Source organism: Lissotriton helveticus, chromosome 3_2 (assembly GCF_964261635.1).
Source record: "Lissotriton helveticus chromosome 3_2, aLisHel1.1, whole genome shotgun sequence".
NCBI classification, from domain to species: domain Eukaryota; kingdom Metazoa; phylum Chordata; class Amphibia; order Caudata; family Salamandridae; genus Lissotriton; species Lissotriton helveticus.
In genome coordinates, this window is record NC_136062.1 from 34103231 (window position 1) to 34126819 (window position 23589).

The 23589-nt window shown below is 44.0% G+C and overlaps 1 protein-coding gene across 6 annotated transcripts in view; it reads left to right on the forward strand.

Moving 5' to 3' along the window:
• Positions 1 to 23589, forward strand: part of ATP8B4 (ATPase phospholipid transporting 8B4 (putative)) — a 4589528-nt gene that overhangs the window by 1759801 nt on the left and 2806138 nt on the right. For all 6 annotated transcript variants that reach the window (XR_013609828.1, XR_013609825.1, XR_013609826.1 and 3 more), the window contains one exon: positions 21048 to 21256. Coding sequence is in view for 2 of the 6 variants with exons in the window: in XM_078684774.1 (XP_078540900.1) it covers positions 21048 to 21256 (209 nt within the window). In the remaining 4 variants the exon portion in view is untranslated. The remainder of the gene's footprint in view (positions 1 to 21047; positions 21257 to 23589) is intronic.

A 23589-nucleotide genomic window follows, 5' to 3' on the forward strand; every position in this document is an offset into this window, starting at 1 on the left:
GATGATGGGTGTTACCCCGAAACTGGTCCCAGGATGCCTGTTTTCGGTCCGGGAAGGCCTTTGCTTGGCAGTTGGGTACTGGACGGTTCCCATGAGACACAAGGTCAAGACTGATTTGAATATAGCTGGCTCTGAACTGCGGTGGCGACTCGATAATGGATTCAACCAAGATCTGTGACGTGGTGAGTGTCTTAAAAGTTTCAGCGCTCTGTCCAGCATCTCCTTGTGTTTGCTTTATTTATATACATGCTTTAATGGACTCAGCAGGAGAGGTCGTCCCAAAGTTTACTGGGGATCTCAAGTGTCATTTTTCAGAGCTCTTAAATGGTGCTCAGCAGCAGCTCTCCAGGTGAAACAGTCGGGTGTGGACACTGTTGCCTCGGTGACAAGGGCTAAGGCTTCTTCTGTGTCCACAAGGAGACATGCCTGGTTGAGGGGGTCGGTCTTCTCTCCAGATGTTCAGGCTACATTCATGGATTTGCCCTTCGATGGGGCGAGATTGATTGGTGCCAAGGTGGATTCTGTACTGCAAAGGTTTAAAGACAGTACAGCGACTGCGAGGTGGGTCTTGAGTCACAACCTTGGTACTATACACATGTTGTTGTAGGTTTTGTTGTAGCGCAAATGTTGTTCTTTTTCATTTGTAGGGGTGCATTAATAATCCACACTCACATATACTCATTTATCATATTAACTTTGGACATTAGAATGTGAATTTTAATAACGTGCAAGGTGACTTTTTAGGGATAATTTCAATTTACATGTGAAGAAATTAATGTTGTAATCAGATGTGTTTAGTTAAAAAACGGTAACATGCAGAATGTATGCATGCTGCTGACAATTATTTACATATTTGGTGTGCTTATGTCACATGTTAATTCAGATATGCTCATTAAATAATTTTAATTTCATATTTATATGTGTAATTTCATGAGGCCAGTGTGCCATTTCTTGTATTGGCTTATTTCTGTAGGCCTGAAATATTTTTTCCCTTGTAAGCTCTTGCAGTAGGTTAATAGAATTTCATGATCATGTTAAATTTGTTTTTTCTCAGGTTTTTTTTGCAGGTAGAGAATTTATCTTTGTTGGCTAGAATAATGTTATTACTTTAGGAGTTAGGCTTCGGGAAAAGAGGATACATTGAACCTTGATACTGATAATAAGGAACTGCTGTACTTTCTAATCAAAGTTTCTAGGAGTTGGCCTAACGGCTAAGGCGCTCGACCTCGGACCTGGGGATCTGGGTTCGAGTCTCGGTAACGACGGCAAAACCTCCTGTGATTCTGGGCAAACCACTTAATCTCCCCGTGCCTAAAATGAAAGTGTGTCCTCATGTAACGTAACTGGAAAATATGTAAAGCGCTCTGATACCTGATTTGGTTCGGGTCTAGTTCGCGCTATATAAAACTCTGCCAAAAAAAAAAAACCAAGCCTGGGAATCAATGTCATCTTGCCAAGGCCGGAGAGCATCGCTGCCTAATGGAAAATCACCTACGAAGATATATCTTGACATCGATGATGTGATGCTTCAATGCATCTCAGGAGACTACCTGTGATGTTAATTTATTGAAGTTAGGGAAAGTGCCTGGGGGGGAGGGCGGGGGAGGGTGGGGGGGAAGAGGTGGGAGAGGGGGCAGAGGGTGTGCGGGGGGAGAGGGGGGAGAGGGGGGAGAGGGGGAAGAGAGGGGAGAGAGGGGAGACGGGGGAGGAGGGGAGAGAGGGGAGACGGGGGAGGAGGGGAGAGGCGAGAGAGGGGAGAGAGGGAAAAAAAACAAGCTCTGTAGCTTTATGCTACCTGACCCATCTAAACGTGAAGAGGCTTCTTATGAAGACTTCACATGCTGACAACTTAAGGGGTCATGCCTAGGGGAATTTAGTTAGGGATGTCACGCTATTTGTAGTGTAGGGACAGACTAATGCTTTATACCTACAAATTTCCAATGTAGGTGAATCTTGATGTCTGTGCTGTCATCCTCTGTATTCTGGTTCTCGAACTGATTGTCTTGTGCTTGCTACACCGTATTAACTTCACTCCTAGGTTTGGCTTTGTATTAGTTCCACTGTATTTCTACAGCCTCATCTTGAGGTGACTCTATGTCCAATTGTTCTTGGGTTTGTAATAGAATAACTAAACTTGATTGAGAGTCTGTGATTCTTAGGAGTCATTGTAAATTGGAACTGCAATGTTTAATTGGTTAACAATTTCTCTCCCCTTCATGCTGATAAAAGAGCCGTCAACATGGGGTTCCAGAGTATATCTAGAATGTGGAACCCCGGATCCTTTAGTTGGTAGCAGAGTAGAATGGTTTTTACATGAATCGGGAGGAGAATCCAGAAAAATCTACAAAAGACCGATACCCTTAGAGCCCCAAAATAGAGCTCGATGATCAAGAGCAGAGAACAATGGACTTAAGGCAGGGATAGGCAGAGATTGATAGTGCGGCGAGAACATTGGTGAACGGAGAAGTGAGTATCAATAGAGATGCATTTTGTGTTAGATTGTGGGAGTGTGTAGATTGTAAAATGTCCAACGAAGTTTGCGTGAAAGTCGAGTGAATGTGGTTCAGGCCAGAAGTGGTCCAAGAATTGTGATTTTTAGTTTCAGGCCTCGAAGTGGCCTAAGATCCTGGGATATATTAAATGTTGTAGAAGACACTGAGTTGTTTTGATTGTCTGATCGCTGGATTGAGGAGTTTTCGTGAGACTTCATTGGAAACTCCACCTAAGACAGGGAACTTTGTGTGGCTAGGACGTGCAGGAATCGTATGGTAAACCTGTGTACAGGAGTGGGCTATAGTGATTCAGATGACCAGCGCAGGTTGAGGGTCGCTGTGTGTGAATGTTCTTGAGTGATTGAATTCTATCTATCTTTTAGAAAGGCAGACCATTACGGAGTTGTGATTGCGTCAGTGAACGTGAACTGAGAAATTGTAAAGGAGGGTGAGCCACTTTGAGGAGGAAAAAGGTAACGTGAGAGTGTTCCGCACTGTGATAGGTCAATTGATGTAATGCCGTGCTGGGATTGGTTGGTAGTCAGTAGAAAGTTGTGATTGAGAAATTTTTGTTTATCGAAAGGAAACTTTGATTTAATCATGCATTGTTTTAAGGTGTTCCGAGATTTGTTCTGGGGAGATTAGGGAGTAGTTACTCGAGTGGGTCAGAAAGCACCGCCCGAGGATACTCCAGCACACTGTATGGCAACAAATGTGGGACTCCATACTATGGCTTCAAAATTGGCACAAAATCACTGAAAAAGAGGGCAATTTGGCATTTCCATGCTATGGTTCTTTCAAATTTGAGGTGTTGTATAAGTTGAGGGGAGTGATGTCTTCACTACGGCCACCACCTAGACGAACACAGTTTAAGGCATTAGATGCATGGATTCAAGCAGCACATACAAAGAACAGGGAGAGATTTCATGAGAAGATGAAAAAGGAAATGAAGGCATATCAGGATGCACAATGGGATGCACAACTTAAGACATGGAGAGTACACACTATTGAGGGAGATAGGTTGTACCCAATGCTGGTGAGAGAGGAAGATACTCTGGATAGGAGTAGAGGGGAAAATGGAAATTATGGGAGTAAACCATAGGCTGAATCACAGTGATCAGGAACTGGAGGAGAAAAGGGTAACAGGCTTGAAAACACACTTTCAAGAGTTGATCATAGGGTTACGTGCATGGAGCATGCTTGCCGCGTGGGAGGAATAATGGTCAAAGAAAAAAAGTGTTAGGAAGGTGACGGGAGGAACACCGCTGCCAGGAGGGGAAACACCAGGATTTGAGGCATACCCATTGCAAGAAGTGCCTAGTAGAAGGTATATGAATGCACCTTGGAGCAGGGGTGATTAAGCAATGTTCACAAATGGGTTTCCTTGGCTGAAGGAGAAACCTGCTGAATGTTATAAGCAAGTCGATCGCTTCGTAAAGATTCCGAAGATTTTGTGGATTGATCTGAACACATTGTTTGATTTTGTGGTTCCCAGGGATTTATGGTTCCCTTGAAAATTGCTATTGATTGGTCTTCTGCCGAACCAGACAGAGATCCCATAACTGACGGTCTTTCACACTTGGTTATGAAAAAGATATTGATTGGGTTAAAATGGTTTGGACGACACAGGAACACAAAGTATCAGTACATGCTTACTAATAATGGCTCTGGCAAGCCTTCAAGCAGTACAGCGGGTTAGATACTCCTAACCCTAAAGATTTGGGACAGTTTGTTTCCAAATTCATACTAGGACTGAGGCCGGAAATTAGTGTTATGATTCAACAGCAATTGTTCTGCCGGCAGAACAAGTCTGTGGATGAAATCCTACGGTATGCCAGGTATTGCAATGATGAGGTGGATTCCAAGCACAGGAGAATAAAGGACAAATTGATGTTGGTCAAAAAAAGGAATGCAAACAGAGTAGATCAGGTGCAGATAAATGGGGGAACCATAGGTCGAAATCAGGGAAACAACCAAGAAGGGGTTCAAAATGTTCTGAACAGTTCTGGACAGGGAAAAGGGAAAGGTGGTCCAACAGACCCTAAAACGTGTATAGACATTGTCACACTAAAGAAAACGACTGCTTGTCATTATTATCACAAAATCGGGCATTGGAAGCACGAGTGGTGAGCAAATCATTTGCAAGAAGGAGAGCTCGTACAGGTGCCTGAAGTAATAAACACTGTGACGAAACCTAGATCTTACAAAGGGGGTAGTCAGAATCAGCTGGTGCATGTACCCCTACCTCCTAGAGTTCTGCAGAGTAGTAGAGCATACCATCAAATGCACATTATAGAAACTCTAGACAGACTTGATCAGGACCTGTCACAATGACGGTGCCCGAGGGGTGGAAGACTGTACCCTTGGAGCAGTCTTGGAGGTAGACCAGAGTGGACAGTATGTGGAGGCAGATTTAGGCGGTCATCCCATTACATTCTTGATTGATACTGGTTCTACCTTTTCTACTGTGAGATCTGCAGTAGTCCCAAACCTACCCCTCACAGGGCAATCGATCCAATTTGTAGGAGTTGCTAATACAAAGATGACAAGTCCTTGGACCAAAGAAATGCCTGTGAAAATTGGAACGTTAAGATCCACACCAATTTGTGGTGTGCGATTCAAGTCCATTCTGTTTGCTGGGTCGTGAACTCTCATGCAAGCAGGATTGTACCATCTATTGCACACTCAAGGGATTAGAACTACAGACTAATGATGATGATATTGCATTCACATTGGCGAACCAGAACCACTGCATAGATATGTTTCCAGTACTGACAGTGAATGACATGCCATGGGATTTGACAGACACTGTTTCTGTCGTGGTGTGGGACTTAACAGGAGAAGTGATAGGGCTGATTCGAGGAGTTGAGCCAGTACGTATACAAATAAAGTTTAGGAATTGAGAAAAATTAATGTGATTGTGATTCCCATATCCATCTGTGGTCCTGTTTCAGATTTCTTGCGAAGCTAAATGGTTTACTGAGATCAATTTGTGTCCAGCATTTTTATTTGCTTTCCGGCTGGAAAATCGTGCTTTAACATGGTGTGATATTCAACAAGGGTATACTGAAAGTCCATCTATGTTTAATCACATTTTGAAAAAGATCCTTGAGAGCGTGGTGCTGCCACAGAATTCAGTGATTGTACAGTATATTGACACTCTTTTGATTGCGCTTAAATACAATGGGGTAACCCAGTATCCCTCAGAACCTGGGCAGTTATGAAGTAGTATACAATTGGTTCTGTTGGGTGCGTGATATCTCTTCTAATCAGTAGTATTCATCAGATAATTATTCAGCAAAAATAGACAAATCAATCAGCAGTAATCCGAAACCAAACCGTCTATGGTATTGCAACAGTCTTTTTTATATAAATTCAAGCATTTATAAATACCATATTTCCATGCTTTTGGCTGTTAAAGGTACAAGGTGACATGAAATTTGTGAATAACGTGACTTTTGGTGCTCGGTGATATTGTGACAGTGTAGTATATACAACAGTGACTGGGGGGGAAAAAGTATGGGGGGAGGGAAGAAGTTGGCCAGAAATGCACAATCAATTGTGTAATTCTGTGGGTTAAATGAATGAGCTTTTTCACGGAACGCCCTAACTGGTCCAAGTAATGCAATGTTCATGTTTCAACCCTGGAAATGCATGTTTCATAGGTCAATGCGGGTCTTCATCAGGACGTGGGAGTAGCGTTAACAGCCTAAGTAGGCCCAGATGGGCTCACTAGAGCTTGCACGAGAAGTGTCACTTTCCAGGCTGTGGTGCACGGGTAACAGTATTTCCCTTTTAATCTGAGGCACTCAAATGCCAACGGAGGCCAATCTCCATAAGTTCATAACTTGGGTCATTGCATCGAAAAAGGCGAGAGAAAGGTGTCACCAGACCGCATTGAGGGAATCATGAAAATGAATGCGCCTATCACTCATGAGGAAGTCAGGATGTTTTTGGGAATAGTTGGCTACTGCCGACAATGGATCCCAAACTTCTCATTGAAGGTGAAGCCCTTGCATAGATTGACTCACAAGGATGTGAGTGATCTGTTACCTTGGAATTGCTTGCTTGCTTTCTTCTTGGAGCTGAGAGAAATGCCTTTGTCATGCTCCAGCTCTGGGAATAACTGATTAGAACAAAGCACAATTTTGCTGTGAGAGGGAGAGTTATGCTCTATATGTACTCACCCAGACACATGGGGGTGTCTGTAGACCAGTGGCCTATTTCTCAGCTAAATTAGATCCTGTAGCTTCAGCATTGCCCAGATAGGCCTTTTCCCATTCGCAAACGGGCCTATTCTGAGAATCAGCCCGTTTGCGAACGGGAAAAGGGCTTGATACATATACCCCTTTGAGTTTTGTGCTTTCCCTGGCTCAGCAAGGTTGCTCTGTTGCAACGCTTAAAGGGTATTTATCTGCCTTATTGGCATTCCTTTGTTTACCTGACCAACCCTCCCTTTTTAAGTCCTCTAAAGTTTAAAGGTTCCTCATGAGGCTTAATAATATTTTTCCTCCCACTCTGTTTATCATACCTCATTGGAATCTTAATTTAGTCCTTACATTTATTAAGTGCTCACTTTTTGAACCCTTACATAGTTGCCCGTTGAGACTTCTTACTTTTAAAACTATATTTTTTGTGGCAATAACCTCTACTAGAAGGGTGAGTGAGCTGCAGGCCTTTAGTTTTAAGCCGCCTTTCATGTTTTTAACAGATTTTATTGGGTTTTAAAATGGTCATACAATACAAAAGGCTTCTAAATGCAATTATAATGAATCACCATTTTTTGGCATACCTGTCCTTTATTTCGTGTTGTGTGGTGGTAACTACTTCGGTTGCCCTATTCTCATCCACAGTAACCCCCCACATAGTGGCGAAACAATATAATATTGTATTAGTCCACATAGTTCTCAATCAATAGTCCTTTATTCTCTGCTCAACATGTACCCACCCACACCAAACCCCCCACCCTGCCCTCCCCCAGGCTTGTCACCTATAATCAGCCTCGTACCTTTGTACACCAGGGTTATTTTATGCTTTTCTCTGCTCTCCACCATAGTGGGTCTATGTCACTAGGCCATCAGTTGGGGGCAATTAAACCAGTGTGCTCGTGTCGACATTTGGCAGTCGGATAATTTTAGGGTGTGGGGGTCAATCTGTGTTGTCAGGGGCCTCCTCTATTAAGCTGTCATCCCTCTCCTCTTCTGTGTGCTTTAGAAGCACCACCAAAGCTATCCATGCCCTGGCTGTTTCCAGTGTTTTCTCACTCCCCGTCCTTTTTGCTAATTGAAATCTAACTTCTGCTTTGGATTCTGCAATTTAACCAATTCTTTTTGCCATCTGGGTATGTTAAGGCCCCCTCTTGCTTTCCAGTGTCTGGTGATCTCCCTTTTAGACAACACCAACCCCAGGTCCATACATTTACTTGTCACCTTATTCTTGGCTGTGTGAGGGAACCAGTGTAGTGGACAACTCCCTGGTATTGCTACAATCTCTCTATCAGTCACACTCACCAATAATGCTATCACTCCTTCCCAATACCATTCCAGTTTTGGGTAGTCCCAGAAAATATGCAGGAATTCTGCCTCTTCTGTGTTGCAATGCGGGCAGGTGGCTGTTTGTGTTTAAGTATTTATTAATCTTGTCCGGGGTGAGGTACGCTCTGTGTAATATGAAGAAATGCACTAACTGGAATCTAGCGTTCCTGGTACTCTTTCATGCGCTTTCCACTAACTCCCCCCAAACTTTATCGGGTATTGGCTCACCTAGATCTGCCCCCCACTTTTGATGTAAACCAGTCAGGGGTAATAGTGTTTCATGTATTATGCATCTATAGAGGCATGTGACTGCTTTAAAAGTGCCTGTCACTGTTACTACGTACTGACACACCGCCGACGTCTGGGGTTCTGTGAGACCCTTCCGCCAGTGTCTCCGTATGGCCACCCGTGAGAGCTGAATATAGCAGAAAATTTCCCCCTGGTAGATCATATCTTTCCCGCAGATCATTAAACGGGATCATGGCGCTATCTTCATATAAATCTCCTATCGTGGCTGTTCCCCTCTCCACGCAAAATTCCAATCTCTTCCAGTCTCCCCCATGAGGCAATGCCTCACACATATTCAGTGGGATTTAGGGTTCGTAAGGACGCCCACTCCGTGCACGTGTCAAGACCCTGTTCCAGCATTTTTGGATTGTTTTTAATTCTGATGGCACGGCTTGTCCTCGCATGGGTAGTGCCAGCAGCACTCGAGATATAATTTGTAGGTTTGGGGTATTGTCTCCCTGGTGGTCCGCCCCCTGAGTCGCCCGCTACCCACTCTGTAAACCATTGCATCTGCGCCGCTAGATAATAAGCCTCGAAATCAGGTTCAGCTTAGCCTCCCTCTGCTCGAGGTCTCATAAGGGTGTTGAGTGCCACCCTACATCTGCCCACACCCATAAGAACTCCAACATCATGGTTTTGAGCTGAGTAAATAGACGTACCGGAATCCAAACCTGCATATATATATATCTACGCAGGGGATGCCCTATATAACCCTTGGCATCTTGGTCAAAATATGCATATATCTAAAAAAAAAAAGTAATGCCTTGGGATAAAAACATCAAACATAAGTCAGAAAGATACTCAAATTACCTTTCTCAAAAAATGTTAACCTGAAGAACTAATCTCACAATTTTTATGAAAATCACTAACTACCAGTTGACCCAAAACAAATATCCAAACCTGCAGCGTTCCAAATTAATATGGCAATCTTGGCTATATTACCATTTTCAGAAGGGAAACTCGACCAGCCACCAACAGTGGGAGGGACCCCCAGAAGCCAAAGCTACTTTTGGCACCTCTAAGCGCTCCCCCTATGTTGCCTTCTAATAAATCTCCTTGTGCATGATATATTTGTGTGCCCAGGTACGTCAAACATCTATCCTCCCACTTCACTCCTTCTGACTCTGGCGGACCTGTTCTATTCATCCCAGTAGAGAAGATGCACTACTTTTCCCAATTTACTGTGAGACCTGCTGCTCTTACCAGGCTGTGCAGGAGCTCCTTCGCTCCACACAGTGCCTCTCTCGAGCCAGCCAGAAACATCAGCAAACCGTCGGCATATAACGCTATGTGCTAGACTTGTCCAGACACCTCCAGGCCCTGACAGTGCCTGCCTGTTCTAGCATGGGCCGCTAGTGGCTCCATTGCCAGGGCAAATAATAATGGTGACAAAGGACATCTCTGCCTTTGTCCTCGACCCACTGCGCAGGCATCAGATATCAGACCGCCTGTCCTGACCCTGGCGGTGGATTCTTTATAGAAGAGAGCCGTCCATTCAACAAATTCTGCCCCCAACCCTAATTTCCTCATCACTTGGAATAAATAAGGCCATTCAAGACTGTCAAATGCCTTTTCAATATCAATTCCGAAAATTGTTGCCTCCTCCCTCTGGTAGGTCCATCACATGCAAGAGCCGTCTAACATTCTGAGTTTTATTCCTGGTGGGGATAAAGCCCGCTTGGCCTTTATGTATCAATACCGTCCTATGCGGGTGAAGGCGGGCAGCCAATATCCGATTCACGATTTTGTAATCTAAGTTAAGCAAGGAGAGTGGTCGATATGCTGCTCTATCCCATACCGGTTTCCCTGGCTTAAGAAGTCGGATGCAACCGCTTCCCTCGTTGACTCGGGGTGTCACGGGACTTACCGCCATGCAGATGATCCGGGCTATGCCATGGATAGGTGGCTATTGCCAGGAGGGAACTACAATAGAGCGCTATATTCCAAACCCCAGCGATTTCGCCTGACAGGGCCGACTAAACAGTACAAATTTGGCACGCAGCGACCAGATTTGTGGTCGCTGCGGATATTTACAAACAAAAACATTAATTATTACATAAACGTATTTATTTGATTTCCTACCCTATAACGCCACACAAATCAGATCTAAATGTAAAACAAATGTACTTCTATAATTAACATAATTATTTACCAATTAAAGAAATATTCATTTAAAAATTAAAACAAATAGTAATTAACTTCCCACACTTTAACCCTATAATCTAGACAACACACAGCTAAAATTAAACTGTAAATATATTATTTACACAATTAAAACCTTTGTTAACTATTTTACTATTAAACAACTAATTATAAAGCAAAATGTATTTAATATCGACCCTTTAAAAGTAAAAAGCACACACAAATAATAAACAATTACCCTAAATAACAACTAATGGTTAATTATTTAAACATAAATTACTTCCCACCCTTTACCCCTATAAACCCCACAACCCACATCTAAAAGTATTTACACATTTCCCATAATACATTTTTTAATACATTAATTAATATTAACAACTAATTATTAATTAATGAAAAACAAATTACTTCCCACCCTTTGTCCCTAAAATGCGCACCTAAATATATTTAACAATTAACATAGTTACCAATTAATTAATATTAACAACCAATTAATGAATGAATAATAAATTACTTTCCACAATTGACACTATAAATCACAATTAAATAAATAAACAATAATCATTCATTTAACCTCATTAAATGACTTCCTACCCTATCCGCCTATAAACCCACAACCCGCTATGGAACTAAAAAACACAAAATTCAATTAAAATGAAATTAATAACTACTAAAAATGTAACACATATTTTAAAGCATAATAAACAATTCTTATACAAAAATAATACATAACATACATTTAAAATATATACTAAAATACATAACACTAATTCAACAATCGAGATTTTAAACAACTATATTTTTGCAAACGATAATAAACTCTTCTATATTTTTAAGATCGGAATTTCTTACCTTAAATCGATATTTCTTACCTTAAATCGATATTCTTGACCACAATATTCTTGCTGTTGCTATTTCTTACTCACAATATTTAGGACTATATATTTCTGTAAGTCGACATTTAAAACTCGGTTTATGTATGCACACCTCCTAGAATGGCCAACTTTAAATTAGAATACTGTACCTCACAATCCTACACTGTGGATGTGACTGGTTTTTCTCCCTTTCTCCATATCCCAGAAGAACTATATCCTTGAGTGAAATGGCTGAGCTTATACGCTTTCAAAACAACATATTAAAAACTCCTAGTTATTGTGGTTGTATGATAGATGTATACTGTTTTTTCTTCTTCTGTTTCTCATTCATCAAGTTTTTTAATAAAATCTGTTTATTTTTATGATATTTTCCACTTGTAGACATTACTCATAATGATGATTATCAGAGCTTAACCACTTCCGTGCTCCCACCGGCCGTTGGCCGACGGGAGCACTCCCTCCCCAGTGCTGCCGTCGGGCTACGGCCGATAAAGCCCCGCCCGCCTTTTAGAACGCCCGCAACACGGCGGAAAAACCGCCGCGGTTAAGGCGTTAACAATAATAAACAGTGAAATATCATCAATAACCTCATTATGCAGTCCTGTATGTGTTGGTGAAGGTAAACAAGTATGATTTCACTTTGGATTTCCCATGCCTTGATTATTGTCATTAGTAGGTCACAGTATTCCTCTACATGGTGTTAATACTCCCCAGACCTTATCCCAATTTTTTAGAAGCCCTGTCCTTCATAAACATACCTTTCAGCTGACATTCAAAAATCAATATTATTTTTCCATGTTTGGATTTGGAGGGAAGGGGCGCTTGTACCACAGAGCCCCAACACCTTTCATATATATAGCCACTGTTAGACCATGGGTGGATAGTATTTTCATCATTCACTATTTTTAGGCACTCCTCATACCCTCGTCCTCCTTGTGACCCTCGCTTTCTTGTGTTTCCTGTTACCCACTCTATGTTTTGTCTCCTTCCCTTGGGTTTGCATCATTCACTCTAACTCTGTTTGTTTCTGCATATTCCTACAGTTTTGCTTCTCTAAACAGTGTCCTGGAATCTTCACCTGGTTTAGGACTATGCCCCTTCTTCTCTTAGTATTGTGTTGTTTACTTTTATGTACATATTCTGATTGCGTTTGCTTTTGAGGGCATTAGTCTCTACATTTTATCAAGTTCTCACTACATAAAACTAACACACAAAGAAACAAACAAACAAATAAATGCATCAATACCATGCATTGGAGCCCTCATGGTCAGGTTCATACTTTCATAGACTTTCAGTACCCCTTCCGCTCTGCAGTCCAAAGAGGCATTATCATTCCCAACACCACAGACTTGCTCAGTAAATTGTTTCTGGTATCTATGCATCCCTACCAATGACATATTGCAGTATCAGCATTGTACTCAGGTGCTTCAATTTTCTTTTGAACTGACCTTTACGAGCTTTTGAATGAGAAAGTTTAATTGAAGGCCTCCTTCTGCGACTTCTTGCCTCTCAACTCATTCAGATCAAGCTCGTAGTGAAGGGATGAAGATTAGGAAGATGAAAAAGAGACAGTCCATTTGCCTCGTTTGACGTTTGACTATTTCATGGAAGACAGAATGAATTCCTTCAGGACTAACAGCTATGTTAGCGCAGATCCAGATAATAATGTGGCGACTACTAGGGGTTTTCGAGTCCGTCCAGTGTGGTTCCTGTGGCGCCAGAGAGTCAGAATAAGCCGGAGCCAGAACGGAGAAGGAGCGGAGAAGGAGCGGTTGTGCGGTGGTAGCGAAGGCGGTGCAAAAAAAAAATCCGCGAAAACAGTCGCGGGGGAAACCGCAGAGAAAAGCCGCGGGAGAATCGAAAGCCGCCAGGGAAATTCGGAGCACCCCGAGCCGCACCATCGCGCCGCATCTCCGAGCAGCACCATCGCGGAGGCCGAGGTGTGTCTAACCTAACTAGAGCCAGAACCGGGCTCAAAACCAAGCGCCCCAGAGCCCCGGGGTCCGCCCACTCCCCCAGAGCAGGGGGGAGGACCAGCGGCAGCGGAGGGCTCACAGCCCCAGTGGCACCCAGGGACCCAGGCAATAGGCTCACAGCTGTCAGCGGCGACCCCCAGCAGAAGAGAGAGTAAAACCGCGGCAAGAAGCAGGCAGAAGGCTATGAAAGGAGTGAGGTGAGAGCGCACCCCCGCAAAGGTCCCTCTTCACCAGTACCCACGCATACCTGTACCTGTACGTATCTGTACTTACCTGTATCCACCCCGGACGGCCAGCATGGCTAGCACTGCTGACAGACTATTGACAGACTACAGTATCCCCCCCAGTACCCCCCAGGATTTAGTGGAGCTTAGAGGGGGTGCAAAGCGACAGTCAAGACAGCAGGTGGCCACTATCCTTGTGCCACGAGGGTGACAAGGGCGATAAGGGCGACAAGTAGTGGAGAGTAGCCGTAGACCAGCTGGCTAGCAAAACAGGCAGACAGCCAGCTAGGAAAATTGAATTGAAGAGCCAGGCGTAAAGACGAACACCATCTGCGGGAGGAAGAGTGAGCTGGCTTTACCACCTGCTGGCTCATAAAATCGGCCGTTCATCCTCCATACACTCCCGTGCTGGCCTGCACTGGACCACGCCAAGACCCTAGCCCCCATTCATCAAGGAACATAGGGGGGTAAGAAGGGGGTAAAGAGCCACAAGGAAGAGCAGAAGGAGGTGACAGGAGCAGTGACAGGAGCGTATTCCCTGCCCCATCGGGGAAATGAGATCTGGGAAAATGCGACAACCGGCGGAAAGCAAAAAGCCTAAAAAAAAAAGGAAGCTAAACGCGGAAGATAAACGGACAGGGGCCCTATTGAGTCCAAGGGAGAGGCTTGTCTCAGTACCTACTCCTGAAACCACAATGAATCCCACACGAAAATCGGGGCTCTTAAAATTATTTTACTTAAAGGATCCAATTGCTGCAATTTACGCGCCAACAGCCGAAGCTAGCAGTTTGCCAAACCCCATTTCCCCAATTAATGCACCCTCCCCACAGGCTAAAAGCCAGCCGAACAGGACTTATGATCAACAAGAGTCAAATCCCTCCCCGCAGCCCAGGGGTCCTCCACCCCAAGGAAAATCAGCGGTCGTCACCGCCCAAGTGCATCACCCAAACCCCCAAACAGGGGCAAATGTTTACACCGAAATCCCAAAGGATATCGCGGATGGTCCCCTTGTAAAAGATACCTGCCGAAATGCGCACAACAGCGTAACACCCATCAAACCGGTAGAAGTAATGGCTCTTAAAGGCCCAATAAGTCCCAAGGAGGGACCAGCAAGTCACAGCAACTCATCCTCTACATCCCTTTGCGATGGGGACCCATGGCTAAAACCGCAGTTTTTATCAAATGACTCCGAATTGGAGGAACTAACGGAGAGAATTTCTATGTATTTAGATACTCAAGGCAGAGCCCTACGAACCGAACCTAGTCCCAAATACCAACACCAAAGCCCTGGCTTGGCTATGTCAACCCCACGCTGCCCAGTGGAAAAAAGAGACCAACAAAATTTTACAATAAATGACCGCAACATTATGCCAATAAACTACAGTCATCTAAATCAAAATGCTCCTATAACTATTTCATCAGGAAGCACGATGGGCTCAGATCTCAAAGACTTAAGCAGGACTGAAGGAGATCAACATCATGGACTAGGACCCTATTAAGCTCTCTAGATCAAGCCATAAAGGTCCTGAACTACCAATCGAATAAAATGGAGGTGCAGATAGATCTTATTACGTTAGTGGCGGGCCACATAGCGGGCATAATTACAAAATTTGACTCAATTTCGTCACTCGTAACAAATCAGGGGAAATTAGATGCCTATAACCGCCTAAACAAACAACAATGTAACTGTGGATGTGGAATTATAATTGAAAAGTTACAAAGTTTGCCGACTATTCTGACGGACATCCTAGGGGAGGTAAAACTTTCCCGCCACCCGAGGGGAAAAGAAATTGATCCAAATTTGGAAAAGTCACCCTCAGGCAACACGACGAGCAGAATTGAGTTCATAAGCAGCAACCCGCAACTGGACACAGAACACAACTTAGCGGAAGCGGGGATAGAAAGGTCGGCATTAGACCTGGAAGGAACACAGCACTCCGAAAAATCCATCAGGGAGGAAAAACCAACCAAGAGACAAAAGAAAAAGGCCAGGAAAGCCAGATTAAAGTATAAACAGCAACAAAATGCATATCTAGGCAACTTATTCCCGATTTTTAAAACAAACACCCCGCAGGAAACCAATGCGCCAGTGCACACCACCCCGCAAGAAGGAAAGGAGGGACTAATTCACTCGCCAGACAAGCTGGGTACTAAAATCCCTTCGAGGGAGGAAGAACTAAGTCAGGAAGTCATAACAATACCATCAAAACAACCCTGTACAACAAATCTCTCACCGACTATAGCAAATAGTCATCAAAGAGAAACAAGATCAGCCTTAACGAAAGACCATAAACCGCGGCAAGAAACTACTGCCCCTATGAATATTACTGAAAACGGAGGCCCCGAACAAACAAAGTCAAAACGAGCTTTGGGAGAAAACTCCGGTACACAAAGTTTGCCCAAAACGGACATCAACCATGACCCAATAATCGCCAGCCTGCATAATGCATCTGCAAAATTGGGAACAACCATAAACGGAAAACAAGGAGAATTATTAGAACCAAAGTTGAACATAGTACAATCCCGAATATGCGTTACAGTTTTGGAAAATGAGCGTAGCTGCGCGCTATTTCAAAGGGAACCTATACCAGTTCTAAATGAGCAGTATAGATAAGAGCAAAATCAAACTACTATAAACTCAACGAAGTTGGTGAAAATGGACCAGGAACAGGAAGCCTCCTCCAAAAGAACCAATTTTAATGAACCCATTAAGCCTCCATCGATTATAGCAGGCTCTTCACAACCGTCTAAAGAACCCTCTCACCACTCTGAATCACCACATCACAAACTAATATTTACCCCAGAATACCCAAGAAACGGCCCACAGGATATCCTCAATTGAGGCAACCTGTTAAAATTATTTCATGCAACACCAGCACTAAGCGAGATAACAACACAGGACCTTCTGGCTGTTGAATTATAAAAAAAACATCATATGGCAGACACCGTCACAACATGGGCATCAAAGGCCATCGCAGAAAAGATATTCTCCACAAAACCCCACTTTGAAGCATGGGGTATATCGATCATGCGGCAAATACATCCAAGATACCCCTATCCTTTACAAAACAGCTCTCGCAACGAATCAATGGGGAACGGGAAAAGAGGAACTCCCTTTTCCTGTCTATTAGGCGCACGTGCCACCTCACCAGTTGCATCAAGTACAAGGCAGGGGGCACACCCAAAAGAAAATGAGCAAACAACTAGTCAGCGTGGCCGGGAAAGAATGGACTGGTCTTGGGTTCCCATGGTCCTGGGCAATAAGGACACCTAACCCGGAGAAAAAATCTTCCACGTCATCCTGCACAAGAAAGGACACGCAGTGTGTTAAAAAACGAACAAGTCTCTCACTTTGCTCATGGAACATACATGGCTTCCAAGAAATGGAGCTGGACCATGACACACAAGTCTTCTTCCATCAACAAGATGTAATCTTGATTCAGGAGTCATGGAAACTATCACCCACTGTAATATCAGGATTTAAGGACCACCATATCCTGGCAGAAAGACTCTCAAACTTCGGGCACCCTCGGGGGGGTTTATCAACCTACATAGCCTAAAAATACAACTGGGAAGCGGAAGTACTGGACGTTGGATTTAATTGGGTACAAGTGATTAAAATCTCTGAAACTCTGACATTCGGGCCCGAACAGTGGCAAATTTTAATTATCAACTTTTACATCCACCCAGATAGGAAGCCACATCAAGAAAAACATGCATGTTTAACTTCACTGATAAAATTGATAAAAAGAACATACTCAGGATGTCCACTGTTCATCTCTGGGGATTTCAACTGCAACCTAATTGGCAAAAAGGGGACAAAAGGAAACGCACCATTGTCCAGTGGCGGTCCAAGGCTAGCAACCAACCTCAAAGAACTAGGTCTGATGATTTTGAACGGAAACACAAGGGGAGACAGGCTGGCGGGTATTGCATACCTGAGTGGAAGAGTCACCTCCACAATTGATTACACCATAGTTAGTGAAGAGCTAATCTCAGGCATTGAGGTATTTCAAATCGCTCAACGGCCGGAAAGTGATCATTTCTCCCAAATAACTAGTTTGAACACCACGCCCACCCTGGCACCGAATATGCCCAGTCTATTACTCCATGCTTCAAAATTCAACTTAAAGAAATTAAAATAGCGAGGAGAAGGGTTGGAAAAATTCAGTCCGTCGCAAAAGCTCAAATACTCAACTTGGGGTTCAAAAAAGATGAAGACCGTGTAAGAAATTGGGAGCAACTGATTTCGGACTTGCTTCACAAGTTTCCAGCAACTACAGGGAAACAGAGTAAGTTTATTTTCAAGAAAAAGCCTTGGTTTAACAAGGAATTAATAACAAAAAAAAGAAGGGTAGCCAAAGAGGTCCGAGCACTAGCCCGTCAAAAAAAACTGGGGTTACAAAAAAACAAGGGAAACCTGATTGAAGCCAGAAGCTCTTACAGAAAGTCACTGAGTGCAGCAAAGTCCTCCCACAAGGAAACGTTGTGGTATAAACTCCTAAGTGCAGGAAAACAACCTAACAGTCTGGACTTTTGGGGCATAATAAATTATATAAATAAAGGATCAAAACTCCATCAAGAAGCAGGAGTGGGAGCTGATTCTTGGATCCTGCACGTACAAACCCTATATTGCACATCAGCCGCAGGGATCACGAATGATTCTAGGGCAACAAATACAAATGAGGAAGAATCAATCGGCGAGAATAACATAGATACCAAAGGCTTAGAGACAGAGGAGGTTTTAAAAGAGGTGTTCAAAATCCCGGAATTAACCAACAGAGGGGAACTGTGTAAAATAATATCAAGACTAAAGGCAGAAGGTGCAGCTGGCCCGAACGGGCTGCCAAACGCCATCTTCAAACATGACCCGGCCTTCTGGGCAGAAACTCTGACGCCACTTTTCAATCATATTTATAAAGAAGACCAGGTCCCGTCATCCTGGAAGGGCAGTGTTATTCACCCAATTTTTTAACATGGTGACCACCGCAAACCAACAAACTACAGGCTTATATCTTTAATAGATGTGGAGGCAAACCTCTACGCCTCTTTCATCCTTTTAAACCTGCAAGATTGGATTGAAGAAACAAACAGAATCCCCAGGATGCAAACAGGCTTCAGGAGGAAGATGGGAACAATTACCAACCTGACCTGCCTGTCATTATTAATGGACAGAGCGGTAGCGAAGGGAGCACGGTTGTACGCCTGTTTTGTTGACATCAAATCGGCATTCGACCGGGTTAACAGAGAGTGATTATGGGGATAACTAAAGACATGGGGTGTGCCGACCAATCTTTTAAAGGCAATAAAAGCTCTATACCAAAATACTTGGGCAAGAGTGAAACTGGGCAACGGAGCCTATACAACGAGGAGCATACCAACACACCAAGGCCTAAAACAAGGCTGTGTTTTAGAGCGCCTACTCTTTTCAACCTCTTCCTTTCTGACCTCTCAACCGTGCTGGACTCGGATGAAGTTCACCCGCCATCACTGTCTAATCATCGAATCCCTTGCCTGCAATACGCAGACAACATAGTATTGCTGAGTAAAACGCCAATAGGACTACAAAGAGCACTAAATAAATTAGCAGCTTATTTGAAACAGGAAGGTCTGGACCTAAACAAAGAAAAAACAAAAGTGGTCCGCCTAACTTAGGTACATATGGATGGCGAACGGGGCAAAGGTGGAAGAACAAGGGTCTTACAAGTACCTCGGAATTACAATATCTCAGGGAGCAAAACAAACAGAGCACAAAACAGCAATACGCGCAAAAGCTCAAACCCTGATTTTCGCGTACTGCTTACTAAATGCAAAAATGGACTGCCCAAATTATAAGCATCTGTTGAAAGTCATGAAGGCCCAAATTTTGCCCACCCTGTCCTATGGTCTGGTCACCTGGTGTGGCAAGGAAGCCAACGTACGAAATGACCTACAAACTAAAATCTATAAAGCTGTTTTTAATCTCCCAAAATGTGCCTCATCTTCGCAAGTTAGGCTCGAATTTGGTCTGCAAAACCAGAAATACAGGAGCATGAGCGGCTTCATAAAACTGTGCAACAAACTCAGATCTGCAGACCCAGATTCAATGGACTGGCTAAGCTGGGAAGAAATAAAAAATCAAGGGGAGTCCGGAACCCCGTGCACCTGGGGAAAGTACTTGAAAGTCTGTGTGAAAGAGCTGGAGTTGGAAGCAGCATGGGAAGGCGGGATGGACAAAGTAAGCTTAAGTAGAACGGCCAACATGGCAGCAAAAAAGAAATCTTTTCAAGAAGATAAAGGTACATTTATAAAACGGCTGGTCTATTATAAATTCCTTCACAGCAGGAAAACCACATGCTTATTTAACTTCCCATTTCAACAAGCATCTAAAAAGAGCTTTAATGGACTATAGGATGGGTACGCACATCTCGAAGGACCTACTACCTTCCTGGAAAGGAGCCCACCAGACTAAGCAATGTCGACTATGCGGGTACAAATCTGAATCTTTAGCCCATTTTCTGTGCGTTTGCCCGGTACTTATGGCACAGAGGCAAAGACCTCTGAAATCTATCTTTAATGAGCTAAAGATCCGTTACTGCAGATAAGCTGTAACAAGTTGGCTGGGAGGGAGTTCTATCATCATGGCGTGCAGAGGAACTAAGTTTCTGGCAGAGGTGAAACATTTTTTGACTCAAGCTGAACAGGGGGTTGCCCAAGAGGCGGGACACTAGGCCACCCTAATGCCAGGGATTGTAAAAGCTCGCATGAACTTGTAAAATCAATTTGAGAACTTTAGATAGGGGGAGTATCTCTGGAAGAAAGTTTTTAAACATAATTTTACATTATTTCCTAACTGGGGAGGAGAAACTATTTTAGTAGAATGTATTACATTTTCGAATTAACATTTTTATTATTTGTAAATTGTAATAATTTTAAATAATTATGCAATAAATCTTTTTTGACTTTTTTTACTTTTTGACTTTTGACTACCTAGTATTGCTCCACAGTCACCAGTGAACCGGTCCTTACTGTACAACAGATGCCACGTTGTTGGGAAATAGACTCAGACCTTCAGTTTTATGTGTGGTGTCAGACAGGAGAAATAACTCGATTCTGTCCAACTTGTAATTGTGGATGCTATGGCCTGAGGCTGAGGAGGGCCGTCTCTGGTGCTTTCTCAGGACCTTTTGTAGTTCGGCAGTGGATCACCCAATTATGTAAGGAAGTGACACTAGAAGGTAAATTGTTTTCTGCAAGCTAGACATATTGATCAGTACATTTTGCTCCTGACCAGAAATGTACAGAGCAGTGTCGAGGCCAACTGAGCCTTTCGTGATTGATAAAATAATCACCTTGGTTTGGGATAATATTAACACTTATTACGTAATTTTGTTAACATTTCCTCTGCTCCGTTAAACACTGTTTTCTTTATAACGATTGAAGCGCAGACAAACTAATCCAACTTTCTTCATGTGCATTAACATATCTGTGATCTTAGTTAAATAAGTTTAAACATTTATCAATTCTTTTTTTTTAGCATGGAAGTTATACGACTTGGCCACAGCTACTTCATATTTTGGGATCGTAAAATGTATTGCTCTAAAAATGGAACCCCTGCTGAAGCCCGGACTACTACACTGAATGAGGAATTGGGACGAATAGAATATGTATTCTCTGACAAGACAGGAACACTCACCCAGAACATAATGACATTCAACAAATGTTCTATTAATGGAACAGCATATGGTAAGTTTGTGCCTGCATTGTGATATATTTCTAAACGGTTATTGTGTCAAATCTGCTCTTGCAAGCCCTGTTCATAAATATCCCTGTAACAGCCTTTGCTCGGGGAACCAAAGGGACCGTCGCGGGGGATGGGGGTTGGGGGGGGGGAGTGGTGCCATCTTCTCCCCTTGTGTATCCCTTATCGCGGTAAATGTTCCCTTGATTTCGTGCTGGAGACTGGCGGACACCTTATAGGTTCAGCTCTTTTCGCCACAAATATAGCTTTTAACCTAGAGACCTTGACCCCGAGACAGGCCAGTAAGTATTGCTTGCGGGATCGTTGGTCTGAAATTATATATAATGTATAACCTGCTTTATGTGCATGTGGTGTCTGAGAAATCAGCAGCAATGCGTAATTTAAGGCTCAGGAGGCGTGTATTGTTGGCTACAACTGAAGATGATTTAAATGAAAGTTTACAAAAGGGCACCCCAAGGTTAGTTTGGCAAAATCTAGTTAGAAGTTGTACCTTTATGCAGGAGCAGTTATAGTGGTAAAGATGAGATCGGATTTAAAAATACCTTTATGAAGAGTTTATCAATTCTCTGCGGAGTATTTTTAGGAAAATATATGATAAATGGTTAATGTGTGGTATATCCCTATGAACATTTGGAAACCGTTAAAACTAGTGTCTTTGTTAGTGCATTTAGTAGAACCTATGGGGGCCGTGGCCTGGCATTCAGCAAGATGGCTGCACAGTAGTGCTGCTCTGCCAGCCGCCAAATGCAGCCTGCCTCTACCAAGCTATCTACCTCTATATTTTATGCAGGGGTGATGCTGACATCGCAGGCGCCCTACTGGTGCCTCTACTGACGGCATAGCTACTCTGGGAGGTGACGAAGGATTGACGGCGCACTCCTGCCGAGATTGTAATGGCGGCCGCGCGGTCCCGGCTGTGATGACTCCCGAACACTCTAGCTGTGACTGCCGAGCCAACCAAGGTTCTTGGGACAGGCCGGACAGCTGCGTGATTGCAGCAGAGACTTGAGGTGTGTTCCCGACGATGCAGGAGGGCTTCCGGAGCCCGGTGAGGTGAGCGCGTGTGTGGTCCCTGAATCGCGGCTAGAGGCCTGAAACAACTCAAGTGGCCGGGGTTGGCCTAGGAGGTAGGCCACGAAGAGCCTACGAAGGCTGGGACATAATTGCAGAGGGGCTCCCCGCACGTGCTGAAGACTACTGCCTTCCAATTACAGGCGGCGTTCCTGAGTTGAACAGCGCCACTCCCCGCTTGCACGGGTGCCCTTCCTATGTGCGCCATATGGTCGTAGAGCTGCTGGTGAGATACGGGTTCATAACATCAAAAGTTTGCTGCATGGAGGGGGAGCCGTGACCAGCGAGGCTAGAGCACATCGGAGCTTGGATATATAGGGTATGCGTGTTGCGGGCAATTGCAGCTTCATCTCTCCAACTTACAAAATCACCACTCGAGTCCTGCTGCCGCGAGAGCTGGAAAACTGACGCAGGCAACCTTAGGCCTTGGGGTCATGGTGGTGGACACTGACCCTGCATTGAATCACTCTGCGCAAGGAGGAGGAGGCACCACATGACGCGCTTCTTCTGTCACAGGACGCTGGTAGCTGGGGGCCCAAGAACTCTCCTGCTTGGCCCTAGATAAAGGGAGGGCTTTTACTTTGTAGAGAGAGAGACACTGCTGTGCATTCTCGGGGCGCACTATAATTTGCCATCTGCATGCACAGATAAAAGGTTTACAGCTTATGAACACAAAGCACAATTTCTCCATATCCGCCCACCATGAGGAGCACTGCATTACATCTGATCAGGGCCCCCTATGCTGTGAGCATCATGGGCAAGCCAGAGAAAAATCAGCAGCAGCCCCCATAGCACTCGAAAAACCATTATCTGCCATACAAGCCAGCTTGCAGGCCATTGATGGTAAAATTGAGGCCCTTAACGGCAGGATGGACCATTTCTCTGCAAAATTGAATATACAGGCAGCGCGGATTGGAGATTCTGAACAGCGTATATCTGATGCCAAGGATGGCCTCCAGCAAGTTGCTACGAGGACTTCCGACATCACGAAATTCCTGGCTGTCATCCAGGCGAAAAATGAGGACATTGAAGCGTGTTCTCGGCGCAATAACGTGCGCATTTTGGGCCTTCCGGAGTCGACCAATGTTGGGCGCCTGGAAGACGACATGGAGACTTTATTGCGAGATATCTGTGGTGATGACAACCTATCGACAATGTTTGCCATAGAGCGGGCGCACAGATCCCTGGTGGCGTGCCCACCCCCTGGTGCCCCCCCAAGACTGATCATCACCAAGTTGTTAAATTT